Below are 16,635 nucleotides of genomic sequence, written 5' to 3' on the forward strand. Positions count from 1 at the left end.
TGTGCCATTTGATGATGCGCACGAGTATTTTTGTCGACAAACTGTGCATGAAAATATAAACATGTAGGCACTGCCATGCTTGTCGCGGGACATCAAAAGGTGGCCGTCCTCCCCCTCATTGCATCACCCCCGCAATGGCATGCCTAGTCCCTTGTTTCCTATGTCCATGCTTCGTGCCCACAATTGGAGTTAGTTCGCGGTAATATTCTCCGTAATTTCCGCAGGAAAATCACCGTCATTTCCGGTAACGTTTCTTTCACTTCTTTCGTTACCGCTCACATTCCGACGCCATCTGTTTATTAAAATGTGAATGGAGAATAAACGTATGAATGCAAATGGTTGATTTCTAAATAAGTAACATGTAATCCTATAAAAAAGAATAAAGGATTAAAATAGACTGAATTGGAATGGAATTTGAATAGACTGAATTCGGAAATTACTCTTATTTAACGTGAAAATTGGTGTATTTGTTTATTGTCGTCCATATCCTTACGCGTATTTTATTGTTAGTACTTGAATAAAAAAAAAAAATAAATAAAACGGTCTTTTTTGCAAGCAATAGTATTGTATTTTTATTTAAATTATACACCTACTTAGAATGTTTTCCTGAAACCTCCTTCTTATCTATTATTACAGAAAATTACGTATCTGTCAATATCTTTCTAAAATATTTGAAATCATATAATGTGTCACTTCTTATTAATAATAAGCATAGCAATAATACATGTATTCTTCATAATGTTTTAAAACTGCAAAATGCCTACAACATTTCAGCAGATTAGGTTAGATACCCTTCGAAACATTATATTCAAGAAATGTTTTTCATAGACTTTTTTATGTAAAAAATACATACGTAATTGCTGCTTACTCAATCTGCAAAGGTGAACAATTAAAAGGAACAATATTTTCACAAATATAATGTGCGCATACATTTTTAAGCAAAACCAAATCCCATCGTAGAGGTTAAGGAACACTTTTAAACGAGTAAGTTTTACCACAAGTTATTTAATGTGATGAATTTTGAAGAATATAATATCAAATTAACGCAAAAACAATAATCAATTCAAATTTAGTCTTGAAATTCAAAAAAATATCGTTACCATTCGTTAAGTTAAGTTTTCTCTACTTTATCGGAAATTTCTACCGTTACCGGTCATTTCAGGTAACAACATAACACTACTCACGACCAAGATGGAAGGGCTGACAGGAAAAACCAGGGAACTTGGGAACTTTTTAAACTGCGCTTGCGTCGCGCCGACCACCCGATTAGTCACTGTTAGCGCGCTGATTTTGAAATATATAAATATTCAGATTTAATGTTTATGATTAATCATGATTGCAAAATGCATCCAAAGTAATGTCTTGATCCTAAATTAGAATTTTGGAGTAACAGATAACAAAATAAATAAATAAAAACGGATGAAAAAAAATTGAGAAAAAACAGATTTTTTCTTAAATTTAACACTTGAAATGTTTCGACACATAATAAAAAGGTAATAAGAACTTTTAGTTACAAGCAAATAAATATTAGTTTTAATAGTATAAATATGATTTGATTATTTGTATACAGTATTATATATTTTATAATATTTATACAATAATTAATTAGTAATTGTAATTCATGTCGTCTTCAAGTTATTAAAAAAAGGTATGATATAACGTTTATCAGGGCAGTAAGTAATTATTCCTAATTCATTTTTAGAAATTTTTTAAATTTTATTTTAAGTCAGATTGTCGGAAATAAACAAAAATTTACTTGTAAAACTTGAAAGAGACGAGATTAAGCATTGGGACAAATAAAAATTATGTATTTTTTGAACGCAAAATTCATAACCTCTTTTTCATTACAATCGAATTTTTTGTCTTTGTCACTCTAAAATCTTATCCTAGGATTAGGACAATTCTATTTGGGCATTTCTCAATCATTATTTATCATAAATATTAAAACTGAATATTTATATAATTCAAAATCAGCACGCTAACAGTGGCCAATCGGGTTAACAGCGCGACACAAGCGCAGTTTAAAAAGTTCCCAAGATTGGGGGCACTATTCCACGGCAAGACCATACTTTCTTGGGTCATGATTGTATAAAATAAAATTTTTATTAGTTTGCAAGGAATGGCAAGGAACGCATTGTATATATATATATATATATATATGAATTAAATGCCAAGCTGTATAGAAAAATGTATTAAGAATCAAGAACTTGCATTTTTTAACAAAATTGAAAGACAAGGATGGCCGTGTATACGTTGTTTCTTTACTTTCAATGAGGTTTATGAAAATTACATTAGTTCATGTTTGCTTTCAATCTTTTTAATGTTGGGATATTTAATGAGTCATTTTTGGAAATTACAAGCTACAAGTTTTTAAAAGAAAAACTCTTATTTCTTGGGAGTATTGGGATACTAAATACGCAGGTTAGTAACATAACTATAGAACAAAAATGAAAATTAGATTACCCCTACCGATAGAAATCTGAATATTCTCCGCAGACACTCAGGTAGATAATTTTAAAGTTCCAGCTCTACCGATAGAAATCTCAGAGTATATGCTAAAGATTCTCAAGGCTTTGAGAACCTCTGAGAAATTCCAGGTAGCTGGTTTAAATGTTTTAAAGATGTTAAAATGTTCTTTCCGAAATTGAAATAAAAATACGATCATAAATAACAAGCAGAGAGGCTGAAATTGAAATAAGAATTCGATCGCAAGTCACAAACAAAGAGGCTATGTCAATATTGTGACGGTCTGAATGAAAAGTCTCTTTAATTTAATTTTGCCCTGACAGATTCGTAGGCCTGGTCAAATAGCTTATTAAATGAAACACAAGTTGCAGCCGTAGCTGTCAGACAAGGAATGAATCTGGAATCGAGGCCCTGCTGCGACGGTCCCACATGAAAGCTTACACTCTATTGCCCTTATAATATAGAAAGTGAGGGGATGATATCTATCTACTCTTCGCCCGCGAAATTGCTCTCTTTTAGAAGAAGCGCTTACAAAGCTACAACATTTTGACGCATTCTTTCTAGCTTCACAAATAGTAGCCAACACTCAAGTGCCCTTTGTTAACCATTCGGATTAAAATTTAGAAATAGATTTTTTTAAATTTCATAGTTAACGGCCCAAAAAATAATAATTCGAAAACAACGGGTTTCGATGATTTCAGATATCTAAATTTTTTTTAATGTTTAAAATTGGAATCACTACAACGTTTCTCGTAAGTGGAATAATATACGCCAAAAGACAACATTTTTTAATCCAACTAGAAAATTGTATGTTAGTACACAAGTTATAATTATAAATAATTATAATGAGAAAATTCATCAATTAAAAAAATAGTTTTAATAATTTAAAGAAAAATTTAAAAAGAGAGAGTCGGATTAGCGACGGCCAACTACTGTAAATAACTCTGCCCGCCCGGTACGTAACGAATACAAAAGAAACATTACCGTCGCATCAGTCCTAAAAGCACTACTAAACGGACCCAAATCTCTCTGACTATGTCTGAGACTAAATCATTCAAATCGACCCTGCTTATAGGCTAAAATGGGCCAAGCTATTTCGCTTGAGAATACTCTGAGATTTCTATTGGTAGGGTGATAGCTTGTTTAAATGGTCTGAAGGCTTTAAAATGCCCTTTTTGAAATTAAAATAAGAATTCTTGAGTATTCTCAGGTGAAATAGCCTGGCCGGTTTAAGGCTATCTGCAGGTTCGATTTGAATGATTTAGTCTCAGAAATAGAGAGATTTGGGTTCTTTTCGATGTCATTTTAAGACTATTGCGACGGTCATATATATAATGGTCCTATTGTATTCGTCGCGTACCGGGCGGTCAAGAGTTATTTACAGTAGTTTGCCGTTGCGTCGCCAACCCGACTCCCTTTAAAAAATGTTCTTCAAATTATTAAAACTTTTTTTTTAATTCATGAATTTTCTTATTATACTTATTTATAATTGAAGGGGCACACTATATAAGGGCGTAAGTGCCGAAACCTGAATTTTACAGGAGAACTAAAAAAACGGTCGAACTTTCACGCAAATAATTTAAAAAAAAAAAAAATGCAAAATCGTTTCGAGGTACGATTAGGCTTTATTGAACCATGAAACCAACATCCTAAAAGAAGCATCCTTCTTCGAGAAAACCTTTGTCAAAGGAACAGCGTGTCCCCCTAAAATATGATTTTCATTCATGAAAATTTGTTTAACTGTTTTATTTTTCAATGAAAAAAAAAAAACAAGACTTCCGTTTCCGACAGACTTCCGTTTCCGGCATGAAAGTCTAAAGTAGTGGGAATTGTTGATGCTGAATTTTCTGATATTGTGGTGAAATTTGAGGTGAGTGGATTGTGGAAGCGTGTAAAAGGGTTTGCATGTGAGAGATTAATTGAGGAATTGTGAGATTGAAAAGGGGAGGTAGATATGTTGGAGGGTTGAGACAGATCTGTGCGGAAGTTGAGGTTAGGTTGTTTGGAGATTTGTGACAGGGTGGGAGGACTGTGTTGATCGGGTTGATAGTGCCAGGGTTGGGTAGCGATAAAAAAAGGCGTGACAGGTACCAGACGGCGACGGTAGAGAGAGGCAGGGAAGCATATAAGGCGAGAGAGTTGAATTGGATTGATGGCAGGCACTCAGGTACCCTACCGAAATAAATCTGAGTATATTTTAACGATTCTCTAGGGCCAGAGAAGCTCAGAGAAATTCTCCGCAGACACTTAGGTACATATATTTGAAGATCCAGGTAGTTCGTTTAAATGTTTTAAAGGCTTTAAAATGTCCTTTCCGAAATTGAAATAGAAATACGATCATAAATAAAAAGCAGAGAGGCTGAAATTGAAATAAGAATTGGATCATAAATAACAAGCAGAGGGGCTATATCAATAGAGTAGCCGACACTCAAGGGTCCATTGTTAAGCTTTCGGATTAAAATTTAGAAGTAGATTTTTTCTCTTGCACCACTTACGTAGCTTCACAGATAAGTGAAGTATTTTGATGAAACTGAACACGAGTAATTTCAACACGTTGAAATAAAAATACGATCATAAATAACAAGCAGAGAGGCTATATCAATAGAGCAGCCGACACTCAAGGGCCCTTTGTTAAGCTTTCGGATTAAAATTTAGAAGTATATTTTTTTAAACTTCATAGTTAACAGCCTAAAACATAATAATTCGGAATCTACGGGTTTCGATGATTTCAGATATCTAACTTTTTTTTTTAAATACTTAAAATTGGAATTAACACGACGTTTTTCGTAAATGGAATGGGATACGCCAAAAAAGACAACATTTTTTAATTCAACTAGAAAATAGTATATTAGCATATAAGTTATAATTATAAATAAGTATAATGAGAAAATTCATTAAATTAAAAAAAAGTGTTAATAATTTGAAGAGAAATTTAAAAAGGGAGAGTCGGATTAGCGACGGCCAACTACCGTAAATTACTCTGCTCGCCCGGTACGTGACGAATAGAACAGGAACATTATATTACCACTGCACCACTCTTAAAAGGACATTGAAAAGGACCCTAATCTCTCAGGCTCTCTTAGACTAAATTGTTTCAAATCGACTCTGCTTATAGTCTCAAATGGACCAGGCTATTTTGCTAGAGAAAACTCAAAGATTTCTATCGGTAGAGTAGATATAATTAAAGGTACAGGTAGCTCGTTTAATTGGTCTGAAGGCTTTAAAATGTCCCTCCCGAAATTGAAATAAAAATACGATCAAAAGTAACAGGCAGATCCTACCGATAAAAATCTCAATGTATATTTTAACGATTCTCTAGGGCCAGAGAAGCTCAGAGAAATTCTCCGCAGACACTTAGGTACATATATTTAAAGATCCAGGTAGTTCGTTTAAATGTTTTAAAGGCTTTAAAATGTCCTTTCCGAAATTGAAATAAAAATATAATCATAAATAACCAGCAGAGAGGCTGAAATTGAAATAAGAATTCGATCATAAATAACAAGCAGAGGGGCTATATCAATAGAGTAGCCGACACTCAAGGGTCCATTGTTAAGCTTCCGGATTAAAATTTAGAAGTAGATTTTTTTGAATTTCATAGTTAACAGCCTAAAACATAATAATTCGGAATCTACGGGTTTCGATGATTTCAGACATCTAACTTTTTTTAATGCTTAAAATTGGAATTAACGCGACGTTCTTCGTAAATGGAATGGGATACGCCAAAAAAGACAACATTTTTTAATTCAACTAGAAAGTGGTATATTAGCATATAAGTTATAATTATAAATAAGTATAATAAGAAAATTCATTAAATTAAAAAAAAGTGTTAATAATTTGAAGAGAAATTTAAAAAGGGAGAGTCGGATTAGCGATGGCCAACTACTGTAAATTACTCTGCTCGCCCGGTACGTGACGAATAGAACAGGAACATTATATTACCACTGCACCACTCTTAAAAGGACATTGAAAAGGACCCAAATCTCTCAGGCTCTCTTAGACTAAATTGTTTCAAATCGACTCTGCTTATAGTCTCAAATGGGCCAGGCTATTTTGCTAGAGAAAACTCAAAGGTTTCTATCAGTAGAGTAGATATAATTAAAGGTATAGGTAGCTCGTTTAATTGGTCTGAAGGCTTTAAAATGTCCCTCCCGAAATTGAAATAAAAATACGATCATATGTAACAGACAGATGCTACCGATAGAAATCTCAATGTATATGCTATAGATTCTCAAGGCTCTGAGAAGCTCTGAGAAATTTTCCACAGGCACTCGGGTAGATATATTTAAAGATCCAGGTAGTTGGTGGGGCATGGCCTTGCAATTAAGCAGATATGAGAGGCAGCGCACGCAGCGGCCTATGTCTGAAAATCCCAGTGGATAGAAATTTGACATTTACACATATTAGCACGTGTGAATTGTTTTTAAATATAATAAATAACTAAATGATTGCTTTTGAAACGCATGTCACATTTTGCAAAACGAAACTAAATAGTAGAGGAACTTTTATAACTTTTCTTGCAAAAAGATTGATTTTTATCCTTAAAAATTGAATAGGGAATAAGCCAAATTCAGTGCAACGTTATCAGATAAACGTCTGTTAGTTCTCCCTAATACGACGTTAAATTGCAGGTGTATATTAAATAACAAATTTATTGTAATACAAAGAGATGCATTAGAGATTTATAATTATAAATTTCCTAACATTTTTCTTTATGTCTGTGACTTCTTATGTCTCTTCTAACTAGGGTCTCATTTACACATTCTAGCCATTATTTCCGCGGTCTACCTCTGGGCCCGATGCCATTTACTTTACTTTGATACACGTCTTTCGTTAATCGTTCATTTGGCATTCTCTCAACATGTCCGAACCATCTTAACCGGCTTCTTTCCCATGACTCTACTAGCGTCTCTTCTGCACCACATTCTTTTATAATTATCTCGTTACTTACTTTGTCCAGCAGAGTTTTCCCGCATATTATGCGCATGAATCTCATGTAAGTATTGCTATTTTGTAAATTTACTATTATAGATACTTTGTATTTTTAAGGTTTCAGTAAATATTTACTCTAACTTTATGAACTTAAAAATCAAAATGTGTCACAGGTATCTTGGTCATAAAAATACCAATCGTATTTTTATCCGGAACTGTGTAATTTGCACACTAGAATATCCCTATGTTTGAAATAGAGCAAATTAAGAATATGCTCAACATTGATTAATTAATTTTCAATTATTTCAACAAATTTAATTTGCTTAAATAATTTTTCTTTCGAAATTTCGTTTTTTCCTAAAAATTATTACTATTATTCGAGTGAAATATGTATTAACATTGATTTATTAATTTTCAATTATTTAAACAAATTTCATTTTTTCAAATATTTTTTTTCCAGCAATATTTTTTTTTTAGCAAAATATTACTATATTATCGTTAAGTGGCATAAATTTATTTTCAATTACTCACCAATCGTTAAAGTAATAAATTATTACTTATTTTCAATAACCTTAAATTTGTTTAAACAATATTTTTTCACAAAATACTCATAAAATTAAAATTAAAATAAAATATACTCTACCAGTATTATGGGATAATGAAACTTTCCAACTTCAAAATCTCACAATTAGCATTACGTTTACAAAAATAATAAATCGTATAAATATAATATTTCTGACCCAATTAACAGAATATTTTTTCCAGATAGTATTACTTTTTCAAAAAACTAAAGTATTGAAATACTTTATGTGATATTTGTAATCCAAGAGGAGATCTGTCATTCACAAAAGAAATTCAAAACGCAACTCCGACCAAACCGTTTAAGAAACTTGAGCAAAAGTTTTTTCCCCTAACTCGAGATTTTATCAGCTTTCCTACTGACACTCTCGTTATCTGATGATTAAACTCTTATTTTCAGTATAAATTTATTTATTTTGAATCGCATACAAACAAGTGGAATTCATACCTAAGCAATACGCAATATCAATAGAGTAGCCGACACTCAAGAGTTCTTTTTTCAGCTTTCGGATTAAAGTTTAGAAATAGATTTTTTTAATTTCATGCTTAACAGCTTGAAACATAATAATTCGAAATCTACAGGTTTCGATGATTTCAGATACCTAACTTTTTTTTAAATGTTTAAATTTGGAATTACTGCAACGTTTCTCGTAAATGGAATAAGATACGCCGAAAAAGACAACATTTTTTAATTGAACTCCAAAATTTTATATTAATATATAAGTTATAATTATAAATAAGTATAATGAGAAAATTCATCAATTAAAAAAAAGTGTTAATAATTTTAAGAAAAATTTAAAAAGGGAGAGTCGGGTTAGCGGCGGTCATCTACTTTTTCTAACTCTGCCTTTTCGGTACGTAACGAATACAAAAGGGCCATTATATGACCGTCACATCGCACTCTTAAAAGGACCTTGAAAATGACCCAAATCTCGCTATCTCTAAAACTACATCATTCAAGTCGAACCTGCAGATAGTCTCAAACCGGTTAGGCTGTTTCGCTTGAGAATACTCTGAGATTTATATCGGTACGGTAGCTCTATTGAATCGCAAAAAGAGCACTTTAAAAAAGATAACCATGTGCTAGAAGCCTTGGTCAAAGATCGACGAGCACCACCAAAAAGCTTTAATTTTGACACATAAAAAGTTGCGTAATTGTTTAATTTTTTACGTTTAATAGAAAAACAAGAAAGTAATTTTGAGCTGCCCTACCGATAGAAATCTGAGTATTCTCAAGCGAAATAGCCTGGTCCATTTGAGTCTATAGGCAGAGTCGATTGGAATGATTTAGTCTCTGAAATAGTATGAGAGATTTGGGTCCTTTTCAAGGTCCTCTTAGTGGTCCTTTTAAGAGTGGTGCGACGGTAATATAATGTTCCTTTTGTATTCGGCACGTATCGGGTGGGCAGAGTTATTTACAGTAGTTGGCCGTCGCGAACCCGACTCTCCCTTTTTAAATTTCTCTTCAAATTATTAATACTTTTTTTTTAATTGATGAATTTTCTCATTATACTTATTTATAATTATATCTTATATACTAATATACAATTTTCTAGCTGAATTAAAAAATGTTTTCTTTTTTGGCGTATCCCATGTCATTTACGAGAAACGTTGTATTAATTCCAATTTTAAGCATATAAAAAAAATTAGATATCTGAAATCATCGAAACCCGTATATTCCGAATTATTATGTTTTAAGCTTTTAACCATGAAATTTAAAAAACCTACTTTTAAATTTTAATCTGAAAGCTTAACAAAGGACCCTTGAGTGTCAGCTACTCTGTTGATAAAGCCACTCTGCTTGTTATTTATGATCGAATTCTTATTTCAATTTCAGCCTCTCTGCTTGTTATTTATGATCTTATTTTTATTTCAATTTCGGAAAGCTGAGTTCCTGCGGAGAAATTCTCAGAGGTTCTCAGGGCCTTGAGAATCTTTAGCAAATACTCTGAGATTTCTATCTGTAGGGTGATAGCGATTTTCACCAGATTTTTGTTTAAAATCATACGAATATTTGGATATACTTTATTTTCCATAGTGTTTTCAGTCACACATTCTTTTGTGCAGTTATTTTTGGAGTAAATCTTGGTTTTTTAGTGTCAACCCTACCGATAGAAATCTCACAGTATTCTCAAGCGAAATAGCCTGGCCCATTTGAGCCTATAAGCAGGGTCGATTTGAATGATTTAGTCTAAAAGATAGAGAGATTAGGTTCCTTTGAAAGGTCCTTTTAGTGGTCCTTTTAAGAGTAATGCGACGGTAATATAATGTTCCTTTTCCATGCGTCACGTGCCCGGCGGGCAGAGTTATTTATAGTAGTTGGCCGCCGCTAATCCGACTCTCCCTTTTTAAATTTTTCTTTAAATTATTAATACTTTTCTTTTAATTAATGAATTTTCTCATTATACTTGTTTAAAATTATAACTCATATAGTAATATTCAATTTTCTAGTTGAATTAAAAAATGTTGTATTTTTTGGCGTATCTCATTCTATTTACGAGAAATGTTGTATTAATTCCAATTTTAAACATTTTAAGAAAAAAGTTAGATATCTGAAATCATCGAAACCCGCAGATTCCGAATTATTATGCTTTAGGCTGTTAACTATGAAGTTTAAAAAAATATACTTCTAAATTTTAATCCGAAAGCTTAACAAAGGGCCCTTGAGTGTCGGCTGCTCTATTGATATAGCCTCTCTGCTTGTTATTTATGATCGTATTTTTATTTCAACGTGTTGAAATTACTCGTGTTCAGTTTCATCAAAATACTTCACTTATCTGTGAAGCTACGTAAGTGGTGCAAGAGAAAAAATTACAGCGCAGGAAATTCTGCGTGAATCTAAAAAAATATAATCTTCTATTCTTGATAGATCAAGAGTTACGATTAAAAAAACATCATTTTTTCTATTTTAAGCTATTTATAGCCATAAAAGTGTGTTCGAAACTGGTCGGTTCGTAAAAATCCAACAAAAAAACGTCAAGAAAATGAATGAAAGAAGACTAAATAATGCATAAAATAAAATAAAATGTTTTATCTCAAATAGGTCACGAGTAATGACCATGAAACTTAGACTCTTTCCATTCGGAAGGCTCTGTATGTACTGGAAAATGTACTGCGACGGTATTTGAGAATTTTGGTGTCATGTATGCATTTCTACTTCATTACTAGTTCACTTTTTCTCGTTTATTGTTGAAAAACATTCGATTGTTCAACAACTGTTTAAATAAGACGCTTCATTGTATCAGTTGTGTGGATATTTTATGTATTTACTTTGTGAAAATAAGTTCTAGAATATATGTTTTCGACATTAAATGAAAAAATACAAATTACTGATTTAACGTTGTTTATTTATTATTTATAAAAACATGCTATTAAATAGATCAGTTTTATAAAGTTGCATTATTTTATGTTAAGAATGCCAGGAATTAAAGAATATTTTGTAAAATGAACTCTTTTCCACACCACCCTGGAGGTAGAGTAGAATATTATGCGCTTTCTTAAGTCGTTTCCCCAATAAAAAAGTTAATTGATTTTTTTGAAAACAGATATTTTGAAAGTGATTTTCACAAAGTAAGGGAAACATTCAAATAATCGTGACCTTAGGCCTAGTAATCTTGATGTCAGTTTCCTTGTTTTTTATTTAATTTGAATAAAGGAAATTTCTATTGGCTATTATAAAATGCTAAAAATAGTCCAGACGCCAACCCCATTTCCGTCGGATCGGTGAGGTCCATTCGATTTTTTTTATTCTTATGTAAAATGATTTCCTGGTTCCAAAACTGTGTAACAGAACTCTGGCAAACGTGCCTTTCTCGAGATAGTCGCAATTAATTATTTTTTTATAAACGTTTGATTAAACATTTAAAATTTGAAATTTTTCTTCTCTTGTTATATAATCTCATGAGAAAACATAATTGTTTCGGCCTTTTTTTGGTCCGAATAATTTTGATTGCACAAAGTTAATTAACGTGTAAAATAAGTGACCAAAAATGCTTTTATCAATAACCAAAAAAGTATTTCACGAACGGAAAAAATAAGGATATTTTGAAAGTACTAACTGAAATACACAATTTTGTAATGAACACTGTTCCTCTAAAGTTAATAATTTGCAAGATAACAGAGATTTTGCTATGAGTCATTTTATCGCGTTACAACAAATAGTCATTTTTCATTAAGCGAATTACTATTTGAGGAAAATTTGTACAAGAAACTATACTCACATATTTGATAAATAAAAGTTTATCCGAAATGATCATTAAATTGTTTAATTTTATGCAAATTGGGATGATGGTTTAATTTCTTCACTTTAAGTTGATGTAATTCTTTTCAAAAAAGAGATAAAGGTGTAGAATATTGATGTACTTATTCTTTGAAGCAGTACTAATATGGTGGTATAAGCGAAAATTGCGTAATTTAAATATAAGGACCTACAAAATTGTTTAAATTTTGAGCGCCCATCTTTACTTCTGCTTGTTGTAGAAAGCCGGGATAAAATCTGAAAATGTTCAAAAGTTACTACGAATTCAATCATATCAATTAATTTATTGTTTTCTTATTCCTTGAAAAGTTATTACAATCTATTTTTTCCTGGGGGATGACAATAGGCCTATTAGTAGCGCAGTAAACTTGGTAGCAGGCCGAGGCGCGCACATCGCAGGTAGCCCCTAGACCCAAAGGCGTAGGGGCGTAGTTTTTACGTTTTCGAAATCTGTGATATAACTTCAGTGTTCCCCCGTAACCCTTGCATAGGATCTACGGCCTCTAAGCCTTTGGGTCTAGGGGCTACCTACCATGTGCGCGCCTCGGCCTGCAGCCAAGTTGGCCTATTGTCATCCTCCAGAAAAAAATAGATTTTAATAATTTTTCAAGGAATAAGAAAAAAATAAATTAATTGATGTGAGTGAATGCGTAATAATTTTGGAAAATTTTCAGATTTTGTCCCGCCTTTCTACCACTAGCAGAAGCAGAGATGGGCGCTCAAAATTTAAACAATTGTGTGAGTCCTTATATTAAAATTGTGCAATTTTTGCTTATACCACCATATTAGTACTGCTTCAAAGAATAAGTACACCAATATTCACACCTTTATCTCTTTTTTGGAAAGAATTACATCAACTTTAAGTGAAGAAATTAAGCCATCATCCCAATTTGCATAAATTTCAACATTTTAATGATCATTTCAAATAAAATTTTATTTATAAAGTATGTGAGTATAGTATCTTGCAGAAATTTTGACTTAAATAGTTATTTGGTTGATGAAAAATGACTATTTGTTGTAACACGATAAAATGACTTATAACAAAATCTCTGTTATCTTGCAAATTATTAACTTTAGAGGAACAGTGTTCATTACAAAATTGTGTATTTCAGTTAGTACTTTCAAAATATACTTACTTTTTTCCATTCGTGAAATACTTTTTTGGTTATTGATAAAAGCATTTTTTGTCACTTATTTTACACGTTAATTAACTTTGTGCAATAAATATTAGTCGGACCGAAAAAATGCCGAAACAACTATTGTTTCTCATGAGCTTATCTAACAAGAGGAGAAAAAAACTTCAAAAATTTCAAATTTTAAATATTTAATCAAACGTTTATAAAAAAATAATTAATTGCGAATATCTCGAGAACGGCACATTTGCCAGAGTTCTGTTACAAATTTTTGGAATCAGGAGATTATTTTACATAAGAATAAAAAAATTCGATTGGACTTCGACGATTCGACGGAAATAGGGTTGGCGTCTGGACTAAAATAAGTGGAGTTTATCATAAAATGTTACTTTTAAAATATTATTTTAATAATATATTCAATTTATAACGAAGTTTCACGATTTAATGGGACTTTCAACTTTGAATAAATTGAATGTCCACACAAATAATAGAGTGAAGCGTATTAGTTTAACAATTTTTGAACAATTGATTGTTTTTCAACAAAAAAGGGGAACACGTGTACTTGTAATTAACTACAAATGCATACATGCCACCAGAATTCGGTTGCAGTACATTTTCCAATACATGCAGAGCCTTCCGAATGGAAAGGGTCAAAGTTTCATGGTCATCATTCGTGACCTATATGAGCTAAAACATTGTGATCTTTTTATTCTACGCACAATTTGATCCTCTATAATTTGTTCTCATGAAGTTTTTCTGTAGGATATGTTCGAAACAACCAGTTTTCAAAAAACAATTTTGGCTATAAATACAGTTTAACTCCGATAAATTTTCAACCTCGGGGTTGTAGAACTTCAGAATTGCTTTTTGGCCTCTTTTTTCCAAATTATCCGGGTTCTTTCAAGTTTTTTTTTGCCCACAAATTTTTCAGTATTTCCTTTGGTTTAATTTTGGTGTTGAATAGTTCGCTCTAACTTGCATTGGGACATGGCAGACCATGAAAACACGGTTTTCTGAACTTTTTTCAATAATATATCCGGGACGCACGGGTGTCATTTCTAGAAAACTTGTAATTTTATTTATAATGGAATCCTTATTTCAACTTCAGCCTCTCTGCTTGTTATTTATGTTCGTATTTTTATTTCAATTTCGGAACAGATGTTTTAAAGCCTTTAGACCATTTAAACTAGGGATAGGACTTCATGACGGGTATTTGTATATTTACTCGGATACTTGGGGTCTCGTGTACCCGAGATCATGAGCATTACTCGGGTATATCAAGTTAAAAATGCAAGGAAAACAAAAAGTAAACGCGCAATAGTTTCGTAACCTTTATTTGGGAATCAAACCAAATAACAAAAATGTCAGAACGCCCGAAACGTAAAAAACCAAGTTGGGTTTGGAAATTTGTGCCCGAACGGCCAAATGGTCTATTTTCACAATGCGAAGTATGCAAAAAGACCTTTCGTACAAATATTCAACATCACTTTAAATAAGCGCCTTCGACACGTTCATTTACTTGCGCCTAAGGGATTTGTAAAAATGGAATTTTTATTTCCATTGATCAATTATTATAATAATAATACAAGAAAGTATAATTCCTTTGCCAGCCTCCTTTAAATATAGAATTCACAAAAATGTATTATTTATTTATTTATGTATTAGTAAATATATTAATTTTGTTCATTCATTGATTTATCTATATCACCATATTTCAAGTAAAAACTAACCTACTGGGAAAATCTCATTCCATGTCCTTTTAAGCACAAATGGAAAAAGAAGATATTAATCCATATCATTTAGTCAGCGAAAATGAACAAGAAAAAGGTGCGCCTTGTGAATTGGCCCCAGTTTCGAAAGAGCAACGGATGAGTGTTTTAAAACAAAAATCTGGATTAGTTCGACAACAAGAGATATCGAAGGTGTTAAGCTGTATGATGAAAAAGGAACAATTATCGATATAAATCGTTTTCAGTGATGGTCTACGTGATTGTCTCAGTGCAGTGGCTCCTGATTACGTAATTCATGATCACAACACCATGCTAAAGCCATTAAAATTAGAAATTGCTAAAATGGGAGAGAGAATTAGAGATGATATTTCTAAATGCAAAATAGCAATGCTTTCTGTAGAGAACTGGCTGTCGAGCAAAAATTATCCATATATCTCAGTAAAGCTGCATTACGTAAATCCAGACGTCAGCTTTTTTCAAAAAAAGATTTGAAAATTACATTTTTTGTGCAAATGAACTGATTCAAAAGAGTGTTCACAATGCATTGATTTCTTTTGATGGTTTCAATGATGTATATACCACAGTTAAAAAAGACATTCGCTACTTTGAAGAATCTGATGAAGCAGCGGCATCCCTGGTAAAAATACAGATCATGTTAAAAACAACGCCTGGAAAATTAATAGAAGGACACCTTGATAAATTAGATTTGATCTATGGCATGTTCAATGCGTTTTTAGAAAATCGTATACCTATTGCTGCGGTATTATCTGATCAAGCGGAAAACGAATTCATAACAGGGTAATGAGAATTTTCTGATATTCAATGGAAACTTGTCACAAATTTAGTAACTTCACTTTTTCCATTGCAAGCAGTAATTAAAATACTTTGCCCTTATTCAGAAGTCACAATTTCTGCGGTTCGACCAATCATTGGAGGCCTCCTACGGAATCACTTGATAATTGTAGCATCAGATGACAAAACTGTTAAACAATTCAAGGAAAAAGTTGCAGACAAATCAAGATTATCTTTTAAATAGATAATGATGAATTGGATGCAGCTTCTGTTCATTAGATTTCCACATTCTTAGATCCTAGACATAAGAAGTTATTACATGTTGAATTTACAGATGAAGGGAGAAAACAAAGGACCCCGCACAGAATACATGGGAAAATGTCTTTCGGTCTTCGATTGTTCGTATTATATACATATCCCAGCGAAATCGCGGTAAAATTTCAGCCGCAACCATATCTCATGACCTATTTCCTTAGTATATCGTTCGACAATCCCTAGAGCTAGATGTAGTTGCTCTTTGTTTTTAGCATAAATCTGAAGATCGTCCATGTAAAATACATGAGCGACCTTGTACTTTCGATCTGCAGGTTTGCTGCAAAAGTACACGTCGGAATGACGAAGTGCTAGAGATAGTGGCAATAATGTGAGGCAAAAGAGGAGTGGGCTCATGGTGTCGCCCTGAAAGACACCTCTCTGAAACGTGAACTTGTTAGTTGTCACACGATTTTTTCCAGATGAGATAGTAAAT

The 16,635-nt window shown here is 32.4% G+C and overlaps 1 protein-coding gene across 4 annotated transcripts in view; it reads left to right on the forward strand.

Annotated features, from left to right (window-relative positions):
- The first annotated feature begins 2,077 nt into the window (after window positions 1-2,077).
- Window positions 2,078-16,635, forward strand: part of LOC117178228 (vesicle transport protein SFT2A) — an 80,233-nt gene continuing 65,675 nt past the window's right edge. Inside the window, exon 1 of one of the 4 annotated variants that reach the window (XM_033369542.1) lies at window positions 2,078-2,421. In XM_033369542.1, coding sequence (XP_033225433.1) covers window positions 2,299-2,421 — 123 coding nt within the window. In that variant the 5' untranslated portion in view covers window positions 2,078-2,298. The remainder of the gene's footprint in view (window positions 2,422-16,635) is intronic. The other 3 variants (XM_033369545.1, XM_033369543.1, XM_033369544.1) reach the window with 3 other exon arrangements.

The sequence above is a fragment of the Belonocnema kinseyi genome, chromosome 8, assembly GCF_010883055.1.
Source record: "Belonocnema kinseyi isolate 2016_QV_RU_SX_M_011 chromosome 8, B_treatae_v1, whole genome shotgun sequence".
Classification (NCBI taxonomy): Eukaryota; Metazoa; Arthropoda; class Insecta; order Hymenoptera; family Cynipidae; genus Belonocnema; species Belonocnema kinseyi.